The sequence below is a fragment of the Chiloscyllium plagiosum genome, unplaced genomic scaffold, assembly GCF_037043375.1.
Source record: "Chiloscyllium plagiosum isolate Xiang-an unplaced genomic scaffold, Cpla_swu_hap1 HiC_scaffold_4, whole genome shotgun sequence".
Taxonomy (NCBI): Eukaryota; Metazoa; Chordata; class Chondrichthyes; order Orectolobiformes; family Hemiscylliidae; genus Chiloscyllium; species Chiloscyllium plagiosum.
The window spans coordinates 40,347,282-40,372,818 of NW_028270142.1; the positions used below are offsets into that span (position 1 = coordinate 40,347,282).

Genomic DNA, 25,537 nt, shown 5'->3' on the forward strand with positions numbered 1-25,537 from the left:
CCTCTCAGCCTCTGAAGTTCCAAAGATAATAGCCCCAGCCTATTCAGCCTCTCCCTGTAGATCAAACCATCCAGTCCTGGCAACATCCTTGCAAATCTTTTATGCAACCTCAAGTTTAACAGCATCCTTCCTGTGAGCAGAATTGTGTGTAGTATACTTTTGTTCGAGGTCAGCAGTGAGTGTTATTATTTAGCCACCGACCATAAATTTCAGCTCAACATTTCAGGGCAAGCAATGATCTTACAGCAGAATCAAACACTTCATTGGAAATGCACTGAAGAAAGAACTCGAGGACCTTAGGTTCATCTGAGAGAACGAGATCTTTCTGGACAGGACCTTCAGCAAGGTTATTACACTGACCATACCAGAAGAGAGAAGACGATGAGGAAGGCAGAGAGAAGACAGGTGCAAGAGACCACAGGGGAAGTACCTGTCAGGGACAAGTTGAGTCTTTTGGAAACAGTAGAGACAGATGACACTGCCAGTCCGCGAGGTGGCCAGGTCTGTCAATCAAAAGTTGGCGTGGAAGCAGAGCCGAGGGAGTCAGACATCGCACAGAGCCATGGTGATAGGGGACTCCATAGTGAGAGGAACTGAATAGGGTTTCTGCGGGATTTAAGGATGGTGTGTTGCCTTCCTGATGCCAGGATTAAGGACATCACAGACAGAGTGCAGGAAATCCTCAAGAGCAAAGCCAGAGGTGGTGGTACATGTCGGCACCAATGACGTCGGGAAGAAGAGGAGGAACATACTATAGCGGGACTTCGGAGAACTAGGAAGAAGGCTAAAAAGCAGGACATCCAGGATGGTTATCTCTGGTTTGCTTCCAGTTCCTTGGGCTGGAGAGGACAGGAACAGAGAGATAATGGACTTGAACGTGTGGCTGGGGAACTGGTGCAGGAAGCAAGGATTTAAATTCTTGGATCACTGGAGTATGTTTGTGATAAGCATAAATTATACTAAAGAGACGGTTTGCACCTTAATAGGTTGGGAACCAGTATTCTGGCAGGCAGGTTTGCTACTGCAACACAGCTACGTTTAAACAAAATAGTGGAGGAAAGGGGACAAACTGGAAATTTAAGAAGGAAACTGAAGGGAAAGTTAGAACAAGGGAAGTCAAGAAAGGCAACGGTATCAATGAAGCAGAAAACTCAAAAAGAGATCATGCCGTAAGGTTGAGTGAAATAGGGGTTGATAGGAAGGGTGAGGGCAGTAACAAATTAAAAATACTATATATGAATGCACGAAATATTAGAAATAAGATGGATGAGCTTGAGGCTCTTTAGGAAATTGGCAGCTACGATATTGTGGGGATAACTGAGACGTGGCTTCAAGTGGACAGGGCCTGGGAAATGAATATTCAAGGCTATACATGCTATCATAAGGTCAGACTGATGGGCAGAGGGGTGGGGTGGCCCTGTTGGTAAGGGATGATATTCAGTCCCTTGCATGCGGGGACCTAGAATCAGGGGATGTAGAGTCAGTATGGATAGAGCTGAGAAATTCTAAGGGTAGAAAGACCCTCTTGGGAGTTATCTACAGGCCCCCAAACGGTAGTTTGGATGTAGGGTGTAAGTTGAATAAGGAGCTGAAATTGGCCTGTCGCAAAGATGTTACTACAGTTGTTATGGGGGATTTCAACATGCAGGTAGATGGGAGAATCAGGATGGTATTGGACCTCAAGAAAGAGACTTTGTGGAGTGCCTCCGAGATGGATTTTTAGAACAGCTGGTGCTGGAGCCTACCAGGGAGAAGGCAATTCTGGATCTGGTATTGTGCAACGAACTAGAATTGATCAGGGACCTCAAAGTGAAGGAGCCATTAGGAGGTAGTGACCATAATACAATAAGCTTCAATCTGCAATTTGAAAGGGAGAGGGTACAATCGGTAGCGACAATATTTCACTTGAATAAGGGAACTGTGGAGCTATGAGGGAGGAGCTGGCCAAAGTTCAATGGTGCAATACCTTAGCAGGGATGACAGTGGAGGAACAATGGCAGATATTTCTGGGTATAATGCAGAAGATGCAGGATCAGTTCATTCCAAAAAGGAAGAAAGATCCTATGAGGAGGCAGGGGTGGCCGTGGCTGACAAGGGAAGTTAAGAAACATTTAAAGTCAAAAGAGAAAAAGTATAACATAGCAAAGATGAGTAGGAAAACGGAGGACTGGGAAGCTTTTAAAGAACAACAGAGGATTACTAAGAAGTAAATACACAGAGAAAAGATGAGGTATGAAGGTAAACTGGCCAAAAATATAAAGGAGGATAGTAAAAGCTTTTTTAGGTATGTGAAAGGGAAAAAAATGGTTAAGACTAAAATTGGGCCCTTGAAGACAGAAACAGGGGAATATATTACAGGGAACAAAGAAATGGCAGAAGAGTTGAATTGGTACTTCAGATCTGTGTTCACTGGGGAAGACACAAGCAATCTCCCAGAGGTAACAGTAGCTGAAGGACCTGAACAGAAGGGAATTTATATTTACCAGGAATTGGTGTTGGAGAGACTGTTAGGTCTGAAGGTTGATAAGTCCCTGGGGCCTGATGGTCTACATCCCAGGGTACTGAAGGAGGTGGCTCGAGAAATCATGGATGCATTGGTGATTATTTTCCAGAGTTCGATAGATTCAGGATCAGTTCTTGCGGATTGGAGGGTGGCTAATGTTGTACCACTTTTTAAGAAAAGTGGGAGAGAGAAAGGAGGAAATTATAGACCAGTTAGTCTGACCTCAGTGGTGGGAAAGATGCTGGAGTCAATTATAAAGGATGAAATTAAGACACACCTGGATAGCAGTAACAGGATAGGTCAGAGTCAGCATGGACTTATGAAGGGGAAATCATGCTTGACTAATCTGGAATTTTCTGAAGATGTAACTCTGAAGATGGACAAGGGAGATCCAGTAGATGTAGTGTACCTGGACTTTCAGAAAGCCTTTGATAAAGTCCCACATAGGAGGTTAGTGAGAAGAATTAGGGCGCATGGTATTGGGGGCAAAGTACTGACTTGGATTGAAAATTGGTTGGCTGACAGGAAACCAGTGGGGTACCGCAGGGATCAGTGCTGAGACCACAGCTTTTTACAATATATATTAATGATGTAGAAGATGGTATTAATAGTAACATTAGCAAAATTGCTGATGATACAAAGCTGGGTGGCAGGGTGAAATGTGAGGAGGATGTTAGGAGATTACAGGGTGACCTGGACAGGTTAGGTGAGTGGACAGATGCATGGCAGATGCAGTTTAATGTGGATAAATGTATGGTTATCCACTTTGGTGGCAAGAACAGGAAGGCAGATTACTACCTAAATGGAGTCAAGTTAGATAAAGGGGCAGTACAAAGAGATCTGGGTGTTCTTGTACACCAGTCAATGAAGGCAAGTATGCAGATACAGCAGGCAGTGAAGAAAGCTAATAGCATGCTGGCCTTCATAACAAGAGGGATTGAGTATAGAAGCAAAGAGGTCCTTCTGCAGTTGTACAGGGCCCTGGTGAGACCGCACCTAGAATATTGTGTGCAATTCTGGTCTCCAAATTTGAGGAAAGACATTCTGGCTATTGAGGGAGTGCAGCGTAGGTTCACGAGGTCAATTCCTGGAATGGCAGGACTATCTTATGTTGAAAGATTGGAGCGACTGGGCTTGTATACCCTTGAGTTTAGAAGACTGAGAGGGAATCTGATTGAGAAGTATAAGATTATTGAAGGATTGGACACTCTGGAGGCAGGAAACATGTTTCTGCTGATGGGTGAGTCCCGAACCAGAGGATACAGCTTAAAAATAAGGGGTAGGCCATTTAGGACAGAGATGAGGAGAAACTTCTTCACCCAGAGAGTGGTGGGTGTGTGGAATGCTCTGCTCCAGAGGGCAGTGGAGGCCCAGTCTCTGGATTCATTTAAGAAAGAGTTGGATAGAGCTCTCAAGGATAGTGGAATCAAGGGTTATGAAGATAAGGCAGGAACAGGATACTGATTGAGGATGATCAGCCATGATCATAATGAATGGTGGTGCAGGCTTGAAGGACAGAATGGCCTACTCCTGCACCTATTGTCTGTTGTCTATTGTGTATGGATTTGAAGTATCAAAGTGAGGAATGTACGGGAAGAAAACAAACAGAAAGCTCTGTGATAAAGTGGAGAGATTAAATAGCAAAAGGTCTGTCACTTAGGTGTGCTGACCCATTACAACATCCAATTCCTAAATTGCCTGTGACTCTCTGACCATCTTTCATCACTTCTTTACAATAAATATTTTGTTGTTTTGTGAAATATAAATGACGCAGATTTGAAATGATACATACCATTAATAAGGTCAATGTAACCCTCTGTAAGCAGAGCTACTGGGGACAACCGCCTGGTCTCTGAATCAGGATCCAAGCTTTCAATAACCAGTATTTCATAGTTTAGCCCAAAGCATTTGTAGCTTTGCCAGTCGGGCATGTAGGTACAAGTGGAATCTCGAATAATTCCTGTGGGAAAACAACGAATGGTGATTTAGTACTGTACTGATAAAGATGTGACAGAAACAGAAACTAATCATCCCTTTTAAATATCATTCACTTTTCAACCTGAATAGAGGAGAAGCAAGTCTGTCTATTTACAAAGCTGACAGATTGATTGAGCACAGACAAGACTATCAATCCATTGTACCTGCATCAATCCCCAATCTTCCCACTCTTGTGCAACTTTTAAACAATTACTTCAACTTCAAGCGTTTATCCAGTTCCTTCTTCAAAGCTTCAAACCTGCTCCTATTGCCCTTTCAGGCAGATTCAGATCACTAAAACCTGCAATGTAAAGAAATCTTTCTGGTTCTTTTGCTAATCATTTTTAATTTGTGTCCTCTGGTTAGCAACATTCCTACTTCTGGGAGCAGTTTCTCTTTATTCACTCTAAAATCCTTCATGAGTTTGAATAACTCTGTGAAGTCATCTCTTGTTCAAGAAGCACAATCCAGCTGTTCCATACACACCACCCCCTGCATGAAAAGTTACTCTTCAGGTCCTTTTTAAATCTTTCATCTCCCACTGTAGACCTATGTCTTTCAGGTTTGGACTCCCCTACCCGAGGTAAAAGACTTTAGCGATCCATCCTATCCATGCCTCTCATGATTTTATAAGGTCACCCCTCAACCTCTGATGCTTCAGGGATAATAGTCCCAGCCTATTCACGCTCTCCCTGTAGCTCAAACCCTCCAGTCCTGGCAACATCCTTGTAAGTCTTCTACACCCTCTTAAGTTTAACAACATCCTTCCCATATTCAGGTGAATTGTATGTGGTATTCTTTTGTTCGAGGTCAGCAGTGAGTGTTATTATTTAGCCATTGATTACAAATTTCAGATCAACATTTCAGGGCAATGATCTTATATCAGAAACAAACATTTAATTAGTGATGCATTTTAAGGATCACAGTGGGGAAAGACAGGAAGAAAACAAACAGAAGGCTCTGTGTTCCAGTCTCTCCTTAGTTTCAGTTTGGATCCCTGTAAACCATCACTGAGATTCCCTGAATGTTACTTTTCAACTTTGCTGCTGTCAGTTCTTTGGGTCAGAACAAAACAACTGTCCAATTGGCTTATTGTTAGAGAAAGTGCACATTTGATTAGATCAGACCAGTCAATTTAAATGCACAGGAAATCATTCAGGGTGTGAAACAGCCTGATGATTTGTTGCCAAGCAATAAAACTTATAACTCATTATTATCTTCCTTGGCAGATAATTCCACTCTCTTCACCCATCCCAGTAATCACTCATGTGATCCACACACATGGAACTAAATTCTCTGAACACATCATTCACTGACATGCTGTAGACTCCAGGAATCTTAAAATAATCAGAAAATTCTGGAAACATTTAGCAGGTTTGTGGAGAGGGTTAAAGTTTTCAGACTAATATAATTTTCTTCTGAACCTGAAATAAAGACACTGCTGCTTTTCTCTCTTCCACCTTCATTCCTCATTGCTTAACTTGCTCTCATTCTTCCTTATTACACCAAAGTTTGACTGAAACACCAAACCACATACAGGGTCCAGTCAATCAAAAGGTTCAGTTCCAAACCTTTGTGTGGTGCAATCTGAGAGATTGGAATACGGCTGCCATTTAAATATGTCAACATGGTTTTTGGAATTCGATAATCCCCAGTCCCGTAGCGACGGTCACCATCCCATTCATATTCTGACTGAGGGACAACTGCTCCAACTGCCCCCAGGAATGAGCCATCAAGATCTTTCAGCAGTGTCTTCTTCTTGGCATCACAGACCATGTCCACGCAGTCCGCAAGGTTTACTTTCCTGTGAATGATCAACAGCATCAAACACAACTGGGTCAGAATGGGCCTGGAAATATCCCCTCTCCACATTTTCAATCTGGAAACAATATATAACAATGCACAATCACACAAACACATACAGTAGCGCCTCGACTTACGAACTTAATCCGTTCCAGGACCCAGTTCGCGAATTGAAAAGTTTGCGAACTGAATCAATTTTCCCATTGTTCGGATATTTCTGGAGTCTTTTCTCTTTTTTGTCTCTTGGAGGTTGGTGATGTCACAAGAAAACGATCCAGAGAAACTTGTTTTTTCCTTTGTTGCAGAATTTTCCGAAAATGAGACATCACATTGTCATTTAAAATGTTCACTGCTCAGTTGGTCACAGTTTTGTTAGGGTGATGCCTCTCAACAAAAGCCTGCACTTCACTCCATTTGCTACAAATGTCTTTGATTTGAACACTTGATACATTTTCCCTCTCTTTTTCCTCCTCTCCAGAATGCTCCTGCTGCATAACCTTCACCTGCTCCTGTTGCAATTCAACAAGATCTTCTGTGCTGAGTTCTTGTCTGTGGTTCTCCACCAGCTCCGCCACATCATTCTCATCAACCTCCAAGCCAATATTTTGGCCCAGGGTCACAATCTCGTTAACTACATTTACTAATGTCTCCTCCTCAAAAACCTCGACGTCTCTCTCAGGTACACAATCTGGCCAAAGTTTCCTCCAGGCCGACGGCAACGTACGGAAAGAGACCTTGTTCCATGCCTTATCAATAAGGCTTATGCAGTGGAGGATATTGAAGTGGTCCTTCCAGTACTGACCAAGGGTCAAATCTGTGTCATTGGTGCCTGGAAACACCTGGCGAACAGAGCCTTCGTATATAATTTTTTGAAATTTGCAATGACATTCTGGGCCATGGGTTGGATGAGAGGAGTGGTATTGGGAGTGGTATTTACTTTTATGAAGTCGTATTCAATGTCCAAGTCTTCTTCCAAATTTGGAGGATGGGCAGGAGTATTGCCCATTACTAGAAGACACTTAAGTGGCAAATTATTTGTTTCAAGATATTCCTTGACAGCTGGTGCAAAAACGTCTGTCAACCATTCCATAAAAATCATTCACGTGACCCAAGCCTTGCTATTCGCCCTCCACATTACCGGGGGTTTAACACATTATTGCGTTTAAAAACGCGAGGACTTTCAGAATGGTAGACTAATAGAGGCTTAATCTTGCAATCCCCACTTACATTCGCGCACAATAAAAGCGTTAACCTATCCTTCATTAGTTTGTGGCCCGGTAGTGCCTTCTCCTCTTGGGTTATGTAGGTCCTTTTGGGCATTTGTTTCCAGAAAAGTCCAGTTTCATCATAGTTAAAAACTTGATGTGAGACATAACCTTCATCTTCGACAAACTTATTGAATTCCTTCACAAAGTCCTCCATTGCATTTTTGTCCGAATTAGCTGCTTCTCCATGCCTTATTACACTATGGATTCTAGTTCGTTGACGAAATTTATCAAACCAGCCTCTGCTGGCTTTAAACTCTTCAACACTAGCAGTACTTGTACTTGGCGGTGTCGCCAACAAATCACGGTGTATGTGTAGAGCCTTCTCGCAGATTATAGTCTCGTTAACACTATCGCCAGCAAGCTCTTTTTGATTTATCCAAACTAATAATAATTTTTCAACCTCGTCTAACAATTTAGGCCTTTGCTTCGTTAAAATAGTCACTCCTTTAGCCATGTCAGCTGCCTTTAGTGCCTCTTTGTTCTTTAGGATAGTACAGTTAGTCGATTTTGCCATGTCGTACTACATAGCGAGATCAGATACGCGAGCACCATTCTTATGTTTAGCTATTATTTCCTTCTTCGTTTCTATAGTAATACGTTTAGGTTTCTTAACACCAATATCACTACCACATTTCACTTTCTTGGGAGCCATAATGAGGGCTAATTTAGTGCAAAAAACAAAAAAAAGCATAAGAATGCTTGGACGTTGGATGTTCACAGCGCACGCGCCAAAGATGAACTGAATGAGATCACGCGGGGCCCGAGAGCTTTTCCGTTCAAAGCTTGCGTAGAAAAGCAGAACAATGACAATGAAACCAGGGACTTTTTGCGTTCGTACCTTCGTTCGTACCTTGAATTTCATACTAACTTTGAAGCAAAAGTTTACTTACAATCCTGGTCATAAACCGATTTGTTCGTGAACAGGGTCGTTTGTAAGTTGAGGCGCTACTGTAATCACAACCAATATGTGCATGTAAGTACATTCACAAACACACAAAAATATATTATAAACACAGACACACATTCACAAACCAATGCATGCATGGATATATTCGCGCACACATATATGTACACATTTACATATGTTCACACACACACATTTTCGCACGTGCACACACACAAATACACATATTTATGAACACACACACACACACACACAATCTATGTCAAACACATCTGCCTGTGTAAAGAAGAACTTTAGGTTTCATTGGCATTCTCTGCAAACCTGTATTTCAAGCATTGTTGGAAGCAATATGTTTTTGGTAATTTTCACAATAACACAATGTCCCAAAGAGCTTTTGAGCCAATTAAGTATTTTAGAAGTGTAGTCACTGCTGTATTGTAGAAAACGTGGCAGTCAATTTATACAAAACCACATAGTCTGTTTTTTTGAGATGCTGATTGAGGTAAATATTGTTGCCAGCCCTTGAAGAGAACTCTCCTGATGTCCACCTGAGAGGACTAACGGGCCTTGGTTGAATGTTTCACCTCTGACATTGCTGCACTCCTCAAAATAAGCTTTGATGTTGTACTCAAATCCCTGTAGAGGGACTGAAACCCATTGCAGAATAGAATCATTACAGCACACAGGGTATCCAATTAAGTCCAGTCTTCCGATTGGGAGTTGAGTGTGCTCAACTGAAACATGACTGTGTTCAAGATTTTATATACACAAGGTTGGGATTTCTGCTCCGTTTGAGGAGCAGATGGCTTTGCATAAGATGCATGTTCCTTGCATGGCCTGTTATTCAGCTTCATTAGGGTCAATGGAATTAAAGATCAGATGTTGTTTATAATGGGAGGTGGGACAGCATTGTCTGAGATGAATTTCTACTTCCTGCCTTTCTAAACAACATTAAAGGCCTTTAAGTGTATGGGGGTTGGGACTGCAGTCAGTGTGCAATTTCTTGGTGAAGAGATCAATATTTACACCTTGTTTATATGCGGCATGAGAAAACGAGCATTCATGACTGAGGTCAGCACACAAACACCTGTTAATGCTTAGTAAATCAGTTCTGAAATTATTGCTGATTTCAGTTTCACAATAACTCACGCCACATTAGGTCTGTGTATGAAGACTTTGCCTCGCTCCTCACTGTCCACAATAGTGATTCCCTTCACGAGAATGGGATGCTGAAAATCCTCATTCATTGGATTAGTGATAAACATAACATTCAGTTTGTTGGAACATGTGCCTTTGAATCCAACAAAAGTCGTATCTTCAAGTAAAGAAAAGTATATCATTAGTTTCATCAGAAAGAACAAAACAGCAAATGTCTCAGTTTAAAATATCTCACAAACTTAAAGATGACACACATCTTCAGTGCCCAATAGTGTTTCCTTCAAATTGATACAAAAATCTGACTTGGTGCACTGACTCACTAGTTCAGTGGGCACACTAGCTCACTGCATCATGAACTCAGTATGCAACTGACAATCTCAGCAAATATCCTTTTGCTGCCGTCACGGTACATGATCTCCTTCAACTTTCCTGCACAGAATCCCATACACATAAAAGTATTTCCCAGGCTAAACAGGATTATAAGTTCACCTTTTCCAGTTTGGTGTTAGCTAGTGCAGGAATACCACACTAGCTTACTCCTTCAAAATGCAAATTCAGATGTATCATTTAATTGAATTCGCCACTGTATGGAAAAGTATTCATTCCAAATCCTAGCTGCCAATTACTCAGGGGTCTGCTGGGCTGTTTCAGAGTGCAGGTAAATAGATGTCTGATGAGAGCCTAATATTGGCTAAAAGCAGCAATCTCATTTCATAAAGAGGATTTTAGTGGAACAGCTGGGTTTTTCCAACAATCTGACAGCTGTGTGTTCTGCTTTTTATTAACAGAGTTTTGTTTAAACTGACTCCTAATTCTCAAACTACCCCCAGTGGCAGTGATTTCTCGTATATTTAGATTATTAATTCCACAAGAGAAAGATGGAAATGATCTGTGAATAGTTTGAATGTGTAAACATCTTTTTACCAGTTACACATTCTCATCAGGCAAAGCTTTGCTCAAAATGCATGTTATAGGATGTCACTGTATCAACTGCACTGGGTGTGGGATCTTCCTTTACTTTTCTTGAATGTGTGTATCTTTTGATTCTTTATGTAGCTGCTATCATGTGTCTAAAGACCCACACTTCACCCAGTTACATCATCTTTCCATTGGTATATTGTATTTCACTTTTAACAACTCAAAAATCCTTCATTAATCATTTGAAATGTTACACAGGCAAAAAATATTTCTATCCCCTGCTGATCAATTATATCCACAGTTCAGTTCAGACAAAGTCAGGGTTATTTTTTTTCACTTACTCTCTATGATCATTTGTCCACTGATTGCAGGGTCAGATGTCAAGCTATCGTGTGGATTATTTGGTGCGTTGTTATTAGTAGAGGCAAACGTTGGCCAGTATATTCCATTCCTGTCCACTGGTTAATGAAACAAAACATTGACTAATCATTAGGTTTTGTAGCTAATCTGCATTGGTCTTAACCAAGGAAGATGACATTGCCTAATCCATGATATACAAGAAGTTTCTGGGAAACTGAATGTGATCACTTTCGATAAAGAGGAGGCACCAGAGAGGCTGTCAGGAATTAAAATGGAGAACTCACCCACTCTGGAAAGGAGAGCTGGATATTAATGAGGGAACCTAGGAGAAAGTGAGGACTGCAGATGCTGGAGATCAGAGTCGAGAGTGTGGTGCTGGAAAAGCACAGCAGGTCAGACAGCATCCTGAGGAGCAGGAGAATTGACATTTCGGGCATAAGCCCTTCATCAGGAATGGGGACTTATGCCCGAAACGTCGATTCTCCTGCTCTTCGGATGCTGCCTGATCCATTGTGCTTTTCCAGCACCACACTCTCGACTATTAATCAGGGAAGTAAGGTTAGAAACTGCAAAGCACTAACTTAAACTTCTAATCTTCCTTAGGTACAGGAACAGGAGGACTGCAAATGTTACTTCATTGTTCAAACATGATGTATTTAAATGGAAGCTAGACAAGGGAGAAGGGAATACAATGGTGGATTTAAATGAAAAAAAAAAGTTGGAGCTTGCTTGAATGGACCATAAACACTGGCATGGACTGATTGGACTGATTGGCTTATTTTGGTGCTTGTAGATATTTTTAACCAACTTGTTCAGATGTTTTATGATGCATATCAGGAGCAGTTGGGACTTGAACAGCCAATGTTGTCCCATTGTTTAAGAAGGATAGCAGTGGTAATCCTGAAAATTACAGGCCTATGAGTCAGTCTCACATCGGTGGTAGGAACATTATTGGAAAAGATTCCGACAGAGGGCGGCACGGTGGCACAGTGGTTAGCACTGCTCCCTCACAGCGCCAGAGAGCCAGGTTCAATTCCTGCCTCAGGCTCTGTGTGGAGTTTGCACATTCTCCGCGTGTCTGCGTGGCTTTCCTCCGGATGCTCCGGTTTCCTCCCACAATCCAAAAATGTGCCAGTTAGGTGAATTGGCCAAGCTAAATTGCCTGTAGTGTTAGATGAAGGGGTAAATGTAGGGGAATGGGTCTGGGTGGGTTGCGCTTCGGCGGGTTGGTGTACACTTGTTGGGCCGAAGTGCCTGTTTCCACACTGTAAATAATCTAATATAATCTGGACAGGATCTATACGCATTTGGAAGCATATAGACTAATTAGTGATAAACAGCATGGCTTTGTGCGGGGAAAAATCATGCCTCACTAACTTAATCAAGTTTTTTGAGGAGGTGACAAAGATGATTGTTGAGGGAAAAGCAGTTAATGTTGTTTACGTGGACTTCAGTAAAGCCTTTAACAAGGTGTCTCATGGCAGACTGGTGCAAAGGGTGAAGTCACATGGTATCAGGTGCGAGCTGGCAAGATGGACACAGAAATAGCTTAGTTATAGGAGACTTATGATGGAAGGATGAATTTCAGATTGGAGGGCTATGATTAGTGGCGTTCCACAGGGATCAGTGCTGGGAATTCTGCTGTTTGTGATCTGTGTAAATGATTTGGAGGAAAACGTGGCTGGTCTAACTAGTAAGTCTGTGGATGATACAAAGATTGGTGGAATTGTAGATAGTGAGGAGGATTGTCAGAGGATACAGCAGGATATAGATCAGTTAGAGGCATGGGCACAAAAATGGCAGGTGGACTTTTATCTGAACAAATGCGAGGTGATGCACTTTGGAAGGTCAAGTACAGGTGGAAATTATACAGTGAATGGCAGAGACCTTAGGCATATTGATATGCAGAGGGATTTGAGTGTGTCGGTGCACAGATCACTGAAGGTGGCAGCACAGATAGATAAGGTAGTAGAAAAGGCTTATGGAATGCTTGCCTTCATTGGAACAGGCACTGAGTATAAGGATAGGAGAAAGTGAGGACTGCAGATGCTGGAGATCAGAGCTGAAAATGTGTTGCTGGAAAAGCGTAGCAGGTCAGGCAGCATCCAAGGAACAGGAGAATCTTTTTTTACATGGAGGTTGGTGGGGTGGTAGGTGAGGACCAGTTGGGTTCTGTCCTGGTGGCGGTTGGAGGGGCGGGGCTCAAGGGTGGAGGAGCGGGAAGTGGAAGAGATGCGGTGGAGGGCATCGTTGACTACGTCTGGCGGGAAATTGCGGTCCTTGAAGAAGGAGGCCATCTGGGTTGTACGGTTTTGGAACTGGTCCTCCTGGGAGCAGATGCGGCGGAGACGAAGTAATTGGGAATATGGGATGGCGTTTTTACAGGGGGCAGGGTGGGAGGAGGTGTAGTCTAGGTAGCTGTGGGAGTCGGTCGGTTTATAGTAAATGTCCGTGTCGGTTCGGTCACCCGAGATAGAATTGGAAAGGTCTAGGAAGGGGAGGGAGGAGTCTGAGACGGTCCAGGTGAATTTGAGGCCGGGGTGGAAGGTGTTGGTAAAGTGGATGAACTGTTCAACCTTCTCGTGGGAGCACGAGGCAGCGCCGATACAGTCATCGATGTAGCGGAGGAAAAGGTGGGGGGTGTTGCCAGTGTAGCTGTGGAAGATGGACTGTTCCACATATCCTACGAAGAGGCAGGCTTAGCTGGGGCCCATGCGGGTGCCCATAGCTACTCCTTTGGTTTGGAGGATTTTTTTTACATGGAGGTTGGTGGGGTGGTAGTTGAGGACCAGTGGGGTTCTGTCCTTTTTCTGTTCCTTGGATGCTGCCTGACCTGCTGCGCTTTTCCAGCAACACATTTTCAGCACTGAGTATAAGGATAGGCAAGTAATGCTGCAGCTTTATATAACTTTAGTTAGGTCACACTTGGAATATTATGTAGAGTTCTGCTCATCGCACTACCAGAATGACATGGATGCTCTGGAGAGAGTACAGAAAAGGTTTAACCATATGTTGCCTGGTAGGGGGGATTTTAACGGTGAAGAAAGGTTGGCTAGACTGGGTTTGTTTTCACTGGAATGCAGGAGGTTGAGGGGCGACCGGATAGAGGTTTATAAGATTGTGAATGGCATGGAAAGTATGAAGCTTTTCCCAGTGTGGATGGGTCAATTACTGGAGGACAGAGGATCAAGGTGCGAGGGAACAAGTTTAAAAGAGATGTGCAAGGCACATTTTTCACACAAAGGGTGGTGAGTGCCTGGAACGTGCTGCTACAGGAGGTGATAGCAGCATTCAAGAAGCACCTGGACAAATACATGAATAGGAAAGGAATAGAGGGATATGAACCCTATAAGTAGAGACAGTTTTAATACAGAAGAGCAAAATGTGTCAGTGCAGGCTTGGAGGGCCAGAGTGGCCTGTTTCTGTGCTGTATTGTTCTTTGTTTTTTGAACCCAGGCTCCCTGGCCCTAAGTTTGGGAGATGACAACTACAGCTGAAAATGTGTTGCTGGAAAAGCGCAGCAGGTCAGGCAGCATCCAAGGAGCAGGAGAATCGACGTTTCGGGCATGAGCCTTTCTTCAGGAATTCCCGAAGAAGGGCTCATGCCCGAAACGTCAATTCTCCTGCTCCTTGGATGCTGCCTGACCTGCTGCACTTTTCCAGCAACACATTTTCAGCTCTGATCTCCAGCATCTGCAGTCCTCACTTTCTCCTAGATGACAACTACACTCTTTTTTTCCCGGTGTAAAGGGGAAATCTGGCAATTAAAGATAGTTTGGTTTAATGTCAGTGGTGAGGATGTTTTTAGAAACAATAATCGAGGAGAAAAATTAATATTAACTTGGTAAAGTGCAGATTATTAAAGATTTATTGAAGGCCATTCATTTTTGACTAAGATGACTGTGTTTTTTGATGAGGCAGCAAAGAGAATAGATGACAGCAACATCGGCACTTATTACCCTTCAGGATTGTTAGTCAAAGTGAAGTCCAGAGAATAGGGACAATGCAACACAGATACAAAGGCATAGAAAACATAGTTGTGAATGACTTCTTTTCAGACTGGAAGGAAGACACAGATGAAACTTGTGGTGCCGGAAAAGTGCAGCAGGTCAGGCAGCATCCAAGGAACAGGAAAATCAATGTTTTGGGCATAAGCCCTTCATCAGGGGAATGAGTGCTTATGCCCGAAATGTCGACTCCTGCTCCTCGGATGCTGCCTGGCCTGCTGTGCTTTTCCAGCACCACACTCTCGACTCTATCTCCAGCATCTGCAGTCCTCACTTTCTCCTCACAGATGAAATCTCCATGGTTCAGCAAAACGACCACTGCTGCTTATGATAAACATTAATGACTTAGACTTAGGGCTAAAGAGCATAATTTTGAAACTTGCAGATGGCATGAAACATGGAAGTACAGTAAACAATCAGAAATGTGGTAACAATCCTCAGTAGGGCATAGACTGCTTGAATGGGTGGATACATAAATATAATCTAACTCAGAAAAGTGTGAGGTGACACACATTGGTGAGAAGAATAAGGAGAGACAATACAAGCTGTATGGAAGAGATTGAAAGAGTGAGCATTAAAGGAGAGCACCGGAGCAGAGAATCCATTTCTAATGGTTGAAAACTTGATAAGCTTCATTCCATAATTTTGTGAATAAATTTTTGTTTGTTTTAAAACCTAGAAGTCAATCTAGCTAACTAACTCCGGGTAATTTTCACTGTACATTATACCGAAACAAATTGCAAAGTTATGCTCTGGGACTGCCTGCTTAAGAATGTTTTGAGTGGTTTGGCCTAGTCCATAACAGACTGGGGGTTCTTTGTGGGATTTAAACAGCGAATGGTAGGTGCTAGTGTCTTTATTTCGGATGTTGGTTTGGTTGGGTAGACAAAGCTTGGGATAGTAATGGCTCTTTCAGTCGCCAAGAGTTTTCTGGAGGTAGACTTTGGAAGTTTTACAGAAGGTGAATAAGACCAAGCTGCAGGAGTTAGTAGACAAGCTGGGGTTGAAGCTACCTCCTAATGTGAGGAAAGATGTGGTGATTTCAGCAGTAGCTCAGCATTTAAATGTGCTTGAAACACCATCAGGATCTGTAAAAGTGGCGAGAATTAAATTGCAAATGAGTTTGAGGTGAGAGATAAGGAAAGGGCAGCAGAAATGAAACAGTTTGACTTATGGTTAGAAGCAGAAGAGAAAGAAAAAGATTGAATGGCTTTAGCAGAAGAGAAAGAAAGAGAGAGAGTTTGAACTTCAAAAACTGACACTTAGCAAGGAAAGCCAGCTTAAAAGGCTGGAGATGAAGGCTGAAAGCAAGTCTAGTGAGGAAGAGAGTGGGGATAAGCATACCCATGGTGGGCCAAAGCCTGTGAGAAACTGTTTAAGTATGTTCAAACTTTGCCTAAATTTGATGAGAAGTATGTGGAAGCATTTTTCAACTCATTTGAAAAAGTGGCTAAACAAATGCAGTAGCCAGTGATCCAAACAAAACTTGTAGGCGGGGCCAATGAGGTCTTCACATCACTATCAGAGGAGATATCTGGGGAGTATGAGGAGGTGAAAAAAGCCACCTTAAGTGCGTATCAGCTTGTACCAGAAGCCCATAGACAACGTTTCAGGAATCTAAGGAGAGACCCTGGTCAAACCTATATTGAGTTTGAAAGGATCAAACAGAGTAATTTCAATAGATGGATGAGAGCTTTAAAAATAGAGCAAATCTACACTGCCCTTACAGAGGTAATTATTTTGGAGGAATTCAAAAATGTACTGCCTGAAACAGCGCAAACTCATGTGGAAGAGCAGAGAGTTAAAACGGCAAGGTTAGCAGCTGAAGTGGCTGATGGTTATGAGCTAGTCCATTAAACCAGCTTGGCTTCCAGAATCAATTTCAGTCCATAAGGGATAGACATTGGGGCAAAGAGAAATCCTCACGTGGAAAGGGAAAGGTAGATCTCAGTGAAGATCATAAGGATAACTTAGCACTGGATAAAAAGGAAACCTTTGAAGGGGATAAAGAAGGTAAAAAGCTCTGATGTTTTCATTGTAATAAAATGGGCAACATGAAATCACAGTGTTGGAGGGCTAGGAGACAGTCAGATGTAGGAAAATAGGACAAGCCTGTGAGTTTTGTTGGGCTGGTAACAGAAAGCATAGACAGCTGCCTCAGATTATACAAGCTGATCAGAAGTTGGTAAAGGAGGACGTGCCTGATTTGTATAAAAAGTATACATGCAAGTGTAAAGTTTATTCTGATAGGCCAGGAGTAGTAGGCACTGAGGTTACAGTATTAAGGACACAGGATCCTCTTAGTCTCTGATGCTGAAGAATGAGGAGATGTGTACTCCTGAAGGACTATTACCAGAAAAGGTACTGGTAAAGGAATTCATGGTGAGACAAAAAGCACTCAGTTATGTAAAGTGAGGCTAGAGTGTCCAGAAAAGAGTGGATAATTTGTGGTAGGAGTACTGGACAAACTCTCAGCTCCAGGAATACAATTTGTCCTTGCAAATGATATAGATGATTCACCAGTAGAGTGCTGCCGACTCTAGCTGAAAAGCCAGTGGAGACACAGGCAACTGAAGCAATGTAGGATGTTTATCCAGGAATCTTCCCAGATTATGTCTTAATGAGATTGCAGAGTCAGAAACTGAAACAGGAGAGATCAAAAGGCACAGATAAGGAAGCTAAAATAGCTTTGTCAAAGACGTTTCTTGATCAGATAAGTGGGACAGAGCAGGAGCAAATAGGTAAACATACAAGTTTCTTTAGCTCTGCTAAGCTTATTGAGTTGCAAGAGAAAGACGAGAACTTAAAGCAGTTGTATCAAAAGGCATATACAGAAAAGGAGAGTGTGCATGTATCCCTGTGATTTATTATTTAACAAATGATGTCTTAATGAGGAAATGGAGACCATCACACATTCAAGCAGATGAGAAATGGGTAGATGTTCATCAAATTGTTTTGCCAGTAGGGATGTGCTGTGAGTGGCGCCTGAGCTACTACTTGGAGGTCATTTAGAAATGAGGAAAACACAGGCTAAAATACAAAGACAGTTTCACTAGCCTGGGCTACGCAAGGATGTAGTTGAGTTTTGCCAGATGTGTCATACATGTCAGCTAATCAGAAAACCACAGGCAGTAATAAAACCTGCACCTTTAATACTTATTCCAACATTTGAGGAACCTTTCATGAGAGTTTTGATTGATTGTGGGGATCCCCTACCTCAAACAAAAAGTGGGAATAAGTATTTATTGACAATAATCGATGCATTTACTAGATTTCCTGAGGCAGTCCCATTATGCAATATCACAGCTAAAAGGGTTGTAGAAGAATTACTCAAATTTTTTGCCAGATACAGACAACCAATCAGATCAAGGGTCAAACTTCACATCCAAACTATTCAAGGAGGTTATGGACAGCTTGGGAATAAAACAATTCAAATCTACTGCATCCAAAATCACAGGGAGCGCTAGAGAGATGGCATTAAACACTAAAGACCATGTTGAGAGCTTGTAGTCAGGACTATCCGGATGCCTGGGATTAAGGGAGTTCCATTTCTGCTTTTTACGATCAGTGATGCACTAAATGAGTCGACCAAATTCAATTCATTTGAATTAAATTTTTGGGCATGAAGTAAGAGGACTGTTAAAATTGATTCAGGAGAAATGAATAAGTCAGAATTCAGAGACCACCCATTTGGACTATTTTAGAGAAGGACTAAATCGAGCTGGGGACCTGGCTAGACAGCATTTAAAAGTATCACAGCATATAATGAAACAAAAAATGGGTAAGAAATCACAAATTCGCAATTGTTCCATTGGGGATTAGGTATTGGTGTTACTTCCAGTAATAGGTGAACCTTTAAAAGCAAGGTTTAGTGGACCTTACCAAATCGAGAGGAAATTGAGTGAGGTGAACTGCTTGATAGGGACTCCAGGCAGGAAGGAATTTCACAGTGTGTGTCATGTGAATATGCTCAAAAAGTATTTTGACAGGGAAGGAAAGCAAGAGGAGAAGATGTTAATGATGACAGCACAGAATGATTACAGCACAAAAGGAAGAACAAAGTTTTGAGGATTCTGAATTAGACATTCCTCAAATCAAATTGGACTATAAGGAAATTGTCAAAAATTGAGATAAATTATTAAGTTACCTCCCACAAGAAAATCAAAACGGCCTGACAGAGTTATTACTATCACATGGGGAGATATGCGGAAATAAAGTGGGAAGTACTAACATAATTGTGCATGGTATAGATGTAGGAGATGCTGTTCCAATTAAGAATCATCCTTATAGGCATAACCCTCTAAAGTTGGCACAGGTTCAGAAGGAGATAGAACGCATGCTCCAAGATGGCATAATTGAAATGAGTTACAGTGACTGGAGCTCATCCATAGTCATGGTGCCAAAGCCAGATGGTACCCAATGGCTATGTGTGGACTATCGAAAAGTCCATTACAAAGACTGATGCATATCCAATTCCACGGTTGGAGGACTGTGTCAAAAATGTGGGACAAGTAACTTACATTTCTAACTTGGCCTTGCTCAGAGGCTACTGGCAAGTACCTCTGTCAGAGAGAGCAAAGGCATTTTCAGCTTTCATAATACCAAATGGACTGTATCAGTTCAAAATCATGCCATTTGGTATGAAAAATGCCACAGCCACATTTCAGAGACTTAGTAATAAGATCATTACCGGATTACTCAATTGTGTGGTGTATGTTGATGACCTGGTGATTTTTAGTCACTCATGGAAGGAGCATTTATACCATTTATCAGGCTTGTTCGATCAACTTCAGAAGGCAGGCTTGGTGATAAACCTGGCTAAAAGTGAATTTGCCAAAGCCCAAGTCACCTTGCTGGGCCATGTTATTGGATATGGACAAATAGCCCCACGGGATATGAAAACAAAAGTAAGTGGGGAAATTCCCAAACTGTCGATGAAAAGAGCAGTACTATGGTTCTTGGGATTGAGTGGATTTTACCAAAAGTTTGTGCCGAATGTTAGCAGTGTGGCTGCTCCACTCACTGAATTGTTAAAAAAGGGCAAGAAGTTTCAGTGGACAGCAGACTGTCAAAAGGTGTGTGACAGCCTAAAAACTGTGTTAACCACTATCCCAACAATAGCCACACCTGATTATGCAAAGCCAGTGATGGCTATCAATGCCAGTGATGTGGGTGTTGGTGCGGTGCTCCTGCAGGAGGATGAGGAAAAAACGCATTGAGTATTTTTCCAGGAAGTTGAACATTCATCAACAGAAACATTCAACAGTTCAGAAAGAGACTGAGCTTCGTATTGGCATTACAACATTTCAGTGTTTATATTAGCTGCAATGCATCTGAGACAATTATATAAACTGATCATAACCCATTGACATTTGAGGAGAAATTTAAGGACAAAAAGGCCAGACTGCTTAGGTGGAGCTTGTTGGTGCAGCCATTCAATTTGACAATTGTGCATGTGGCAGGTCGTGAAAACGTCATTGCCGATGCGTAGTCAAGACTCAAATGAGATAGGGAGGCATTAGGTGGCAGGTGTGCGACAGCCTGAATTCGAATGTGGTTGTGCTTGTTTGAATGTGTATAGTCAGGGTAGTGTATATGTGTGCTTTAGAGTACTAACCAATTTTTTTCAGGCGTTTTAAAAATGAAGCCATCTTTGGATATTGATGATTCATGTTTTTAAGGGGGGAGGTGATAAAAGGCTGATACTTTTTTCTAAAAGCTCTGCCTTTTCTCAAGGATACTGTGTCCTTGGTTTTTTTTCAGAGGGGTCGTGAAACAGCCAGGCTCCGAAACGACTGGTTTGGTGCAGAGACAAAGGGGTTTACTGAGAGAGATGAGGCTTTAGGCCAAAGCTTTCATGTTTTAGAAGTAACCTGTATCAGAAAAGGGGAATGATTAGTGCTGGAAGCTGAAGTCTTGTTTGAGGCAGTGCAGCAGGAGCTGTGTGTGAAACAGGTTGCTGAATTCTCTCTCCTTCTGCCCTTCTAACTATGACCTGTAAGCCTCTGTTTCAGTTTTAGTCTATGTTTAAGGGGCTTGTTTATTGGGACTGTTGTGTATTTTCAGAACAGCATAATTAAGTTTATTTTTGGATAGACTGAGTTCTGTGGGTATTCTATATTCTGTTCTTTGTGTTTCTTTCCATAATTTTGTGAATTAATTTTTGTCTGTTTTAAAACCTGGTAGTCAACCTAGCTAACTTACTCTGGGTAATTTTCACTGTACACTTACTGAAACAAAGAGCAAAATTATGGTCTGTGATGCCAGCTTTAGGCTGTTTTGAGTGGTCTGGGTGAGTTCATAATACCATTCTATGATTTTCCCTGGAGAAACTACATTTACGTTGATCCTTTGTTTGGAATAGGTTGTCCTTACCTGAAGCTTTTCTAAAATTCTGCTTACCCTTTTTGTGGCTCAGAATAGAATCATCAGGTTGTAAATCCGAGCAGTTGGAGATGGGGCTAATTCCTACCAGTAAGGCATTCTAGGGACAAACAGATAGCAACACAGAGATTATTGTCCAATAAAAGACCAAAATCTATCTAGTTCACCCTCCACCAACTTGCACTATCATAATACAATCATAATGGAGTGACCATAGTGATACATTTCTACCAGTGAATCTGTAACAGAGGCCAACATGAGGAAAACCCCCTGTGGTCAAACAGCTTTGGAAACACGATGTTCCCCTGTTCCTCCTGAGACACCTCCAATTACTACATGATATTTCTCAAATTACTCAAATCCCCTTCCCAAAATGTACTTTTCTCAGGGAAATCTCTCTAATTTGCATCTGAATGAATCAGTATTCCCACTGTCTCCTTCATAGCCCGCTTGCACTGATTAACCACTCACTCAGGGAAATATTATTCCTGCAGATTGGTTCCTGGTTACCCCCATCTGTTAATTCTGGATCATTAATCCACGCAACAAACAAAAAAAAAATCATTGATAGAACTTAACAACATTTCTTCTATTTTCTGCCCTTAGACTGGTCAAACCTCTCAGTGCCATCATTCCATGAGAGGTAGCGCACGGAGATAGGTCAGCAAGCCACCCATGTTGTTATTGGGGTGGACCACCAATGGGAGCTGGCTTACAGCAGCTCAGAGTCTACCGAAGGGAATGTGAGCTGAGGATATCCTACAGCCGGGATCAGACATCTGCTCGGCCCCTTCTGAAACAGCGAGTGTTTGTAACACTCCCCTACTCCCAGTGCTGTGTTTATATAGCCACGTAGTAATTTTATAACACTCCTGCCAGCCCTGAGTTTATATAACCCACCTAGCCCAGTGTTTTAAATGTTTTTATTAACCCCAACACTGTGGCTACCACCAAGATTTGCACCGGCAACAGCTCCAGCTGGGCCCACGCCCTAGGCTTCTGTGCTGAACGTGCTATAAACAAAAGCCCAGTGTTTACATAATCTCCTCACCTAGTTCAGCGCTTTTATAAACACCCGAGACCAGAAATTTTATAACACCCTCCCAGCCCAATATCCATATAAACGTATGCCGCCTCAGTAATTTTATAAACTATTCACCTCACAGTTCAGTGATTTTATAAACCCTTGGCCCAGTTTAGTGTTTTTTATAAATTCCTCCCAACCCCCACCGAATAATTTCACAATCACACATTGAGAGTGACCAGCATGTGATAAGTACAATGGCGGGGACCACGCTGTCCATCTCATCCTCTCCCATCCTTCCACTCTCCTCACCTCAGACCTTGCACTGCCTCAGTGGGAGGCACCGCTCAGCACCGAACTGTTTGTCTGCACTCAGCTGCAGCAATCTGAGGCCAAACAGTAGTGTCTGGTCTTTAGTTGTCTTGGACTCCCCTCGCCATTGCACCGAGACCTTACACTGCTAATCCCATGTGATAGCTGGTGTGCAGTGGTTTCCCCATATTAAACGAACTCACACACAGGCATCTTCCACACCTCAGGATGAAGTTCGGGACCTGGAATATCATGACCATTATGAAGAGTGCCGCCAGTGACAGACTGGAACGCCGCTCCGCCATCATTGCCAGGGAACTCAGGCGCTATGACATTGACATCACCGTCTTGAGTGAAACCCGGCAGGCAGGGGAAAAACAACTCAGTGAGCAAGGTGATGGCTACACCTTTCTTCTGGAAAGGAAAGGCTGATGAACAGCGCCACATCCATGGAGTTGGCTTTGCCATCAAAAACGAACTGGTGGACCAACTCAAAGACTGCCCCTGCTGAATAAATGACACTCCGACTCACCCTTGCTTGGAACCAGTATAAAAGAGTATTCAGTGTATATTTACCAATGCTTGATGCAGCAGCTGAGCACAAGGAGGAATTCTACTCCAATCTCTCTCATGGGTCCCTGCAGATGTGAACTAATCTTGCTTGGTGACGTCAATCCAGAGTCAGCAGAAGTGTTGACTTTTGGGAGTGATGTAATTGGGAAAGAGGAAGTATGGAAGTAAAACTCCAATGGCACCCTGCTCCTGACCAAATGCCATGACCACAACTTCCTCATCACCAACACACTGTTCCGCCGAAGACAATATGGCAGCACCCATGCTCCAAACACTGGCACCTCCTTGACTACATCATCATCAGAGCAAGGGATCGGAAAGACATTAGAATCACCCATGCCATGACAGGAGCTGACAACTGCAGGAAGGACCTTTGCCTGATTCGAGCCAGGATCATCATAAATATAGCCTTGCCACAGCGGTGTCAACAGAAGCAGTGCCGCAATAATTCAACTTTGAGGCAATCCATGACTCAGAAAAGATATCCTAATACAATCAGTTCCTCTCCACAAATCTGGCAACCCTGGGCAACACCGAATGGCAGGTTTCCAACAGTCTCTGATCTGCCCTCAAGACAGCCATCATCAATGCCTGCAAAATTTTGGTCAGTCACTTAACCAGGAAACTCCAAGATTGGTTTGAAGAGAATGATCAGGAGATCCTAGAACTAATAAGCCTGAAGCATGTGGCACTTCTGAGTGTAAAACAGTAACCACGCTCGGAAAAGAAAAGGCAGACCGACAAGTGACTGAGGTTATTGATGAAGTGATCCATTTTCACCTCCAGTGTGCTAGTGCAGCCTTCAGCCAACTGAGGATAAGGATTTTTGAAGACAACAACAACAGATCCAACAGCAAGCTCATAATATACAGAGCTGTGTATATTAATGCATAAGTCATTAAGAAAACACTCAATTTATTCTCCATCAGAGTCACATTGGAAACTTGCACCCTCCTCTATGGTTCCAAGACAAAGACTGCCTACAAAACTCACCTCAAGCGCGAGGGCAGTACCAGCTACACTGCCTGCACAAGATCCTGTGAATCCACTGGGAACACAGATGCACCCACACCAGCGTCTTTGACTAGGCCAACATCTCCAGAATTGAGGCACTGACCACCCTTGATCAGCTGTAATGGGCTGGGCACATCATCCACTTGTTCAACATGAGAGTCCCCAAAGCAGGCGCTCTACTCCCGGGTGAAATGGCAGGCGAGCTCCAGGTGGACAAAGAAAACACTTCAGGGCTACCCACATGGACTCACTGGTGAAGTGCGGCATTCCCACCGACACCTGGGCATCACTGGCGCAAGACCAACCAAAGTGGAGGAGGAGCATCCAGGAAGTTGCTCCTTGAGACTTGCCATTGGGAAGAAGCAGAAGCCAGGCGAAAACGTCAAGGAGTGTGCTGCCACACCATTCCCCCACCCACCCCTTCCCATGACCACCTTTTGCCCCAGGTGTGGCAGAGTCTGCAGAAACTGCATGGAACTGTACAGCCACCTACAGACTTACCCTGAGAGTGGAAGAGAATCATCCTCGTCTGCGAGGGATGGCCAATGACATCATTAGTACCATCTGATTCTTACCCAAGGTCCACCCAATAGGCCCCGTGAATTACTGTGGCTTCATTCACTTTTATGTGCATTTTGGAACTATGGATCGTGAAAGTATAAGCTCGAATTGTTGCAGTTGTATAAGACTCTGGTGCGGCCACATCTGGAGTATTGTGTGCAGTTTTGGTCGCCATACTATAGGAAGGATGTGGAGGTACTGGAACGGGTGCAGAGGAGGTTTACCAGGATGTTGCCTGGTATGGTAGAAAGGTCGTATGAGGAAAGGCTGAGGCACTTGGGGTTATTTTCATTGGAGAAAAGAAGGTTTAGGGGTGACTTGATTGAGGTGTATAAGATGATTAGGGGTTTAGATAGGGTCGACAGTGAGAATCTTTTTCCACGTATGGAGTCAGCTATTACAAGGGGGCATAGCTTTAAATTAAGGGGGGGTAGGTATAGGACAGATGTTAGGGGTAGGTTCTTTACTCAGCGAGTCGTGAGTTCATGGAATGCCCTGCCAGTAGCAGTGGTGGACTCTCCCTCATTATGGGCATTTAAGCGGGCATTGGATAGGCATATGGAGGATAGTGGGTTAGTGTAGGTTAGGTGGGCTTGGATCGGCGCAACATCGAGGGCCGAAGGGCCTGTACTGCGCTGTATTGTTCTATGTTCTATGTTCTATGTTCTATGAATTGTAATCCATCACATGGCTGGTTGGGAATTACTCCCACTCTTAGTCAATGTTCTGTGTGAAAAGATTTACCAGTTGATACTCAACCTGTATGGCAAT

The 25,537-nt window shown here is 42.9% G+C and overlaps 1 protein-coding gene across 1 annotated transcript in view; it reads right to left on the reverse strand.

Moving 5' to 3' along the window:
- Positions 1-25,537, reverse strand: part of LOC122549504 (fibrocystin-L) — a gene marked incomplete at its 5' end in the record, with an annotated part of 252,804 nt that overhangs the window by 20,355 nt on the left and 206,912 nt on the right. Inside the window, 6 exons of the mRNA XM_087985858.1 lie at positions 4,296-4,463; positions 6,052-6,284; positions 9,605-9,770; positions 10,873-10,989; positions 16,758-16,760; positions 21,274-21,382. Coding sequence (XP_087841984.1) covers positions 4,296-4,463; positions 6,052-6,284; positions 9,605-9,770; positions 10,873-10,989; positions 16,758-16,760; positions 21,274-21,382 — 796 coding nt within the window. The remainder of the gene's footprint in view (positions 1-4,295; positions 4,464-6,051; positions 6,285-9,604; positions 9,771-10,872; positions 10,990-16,757; positions 16,761-21,273; positions 21,383-25,537) is intronic.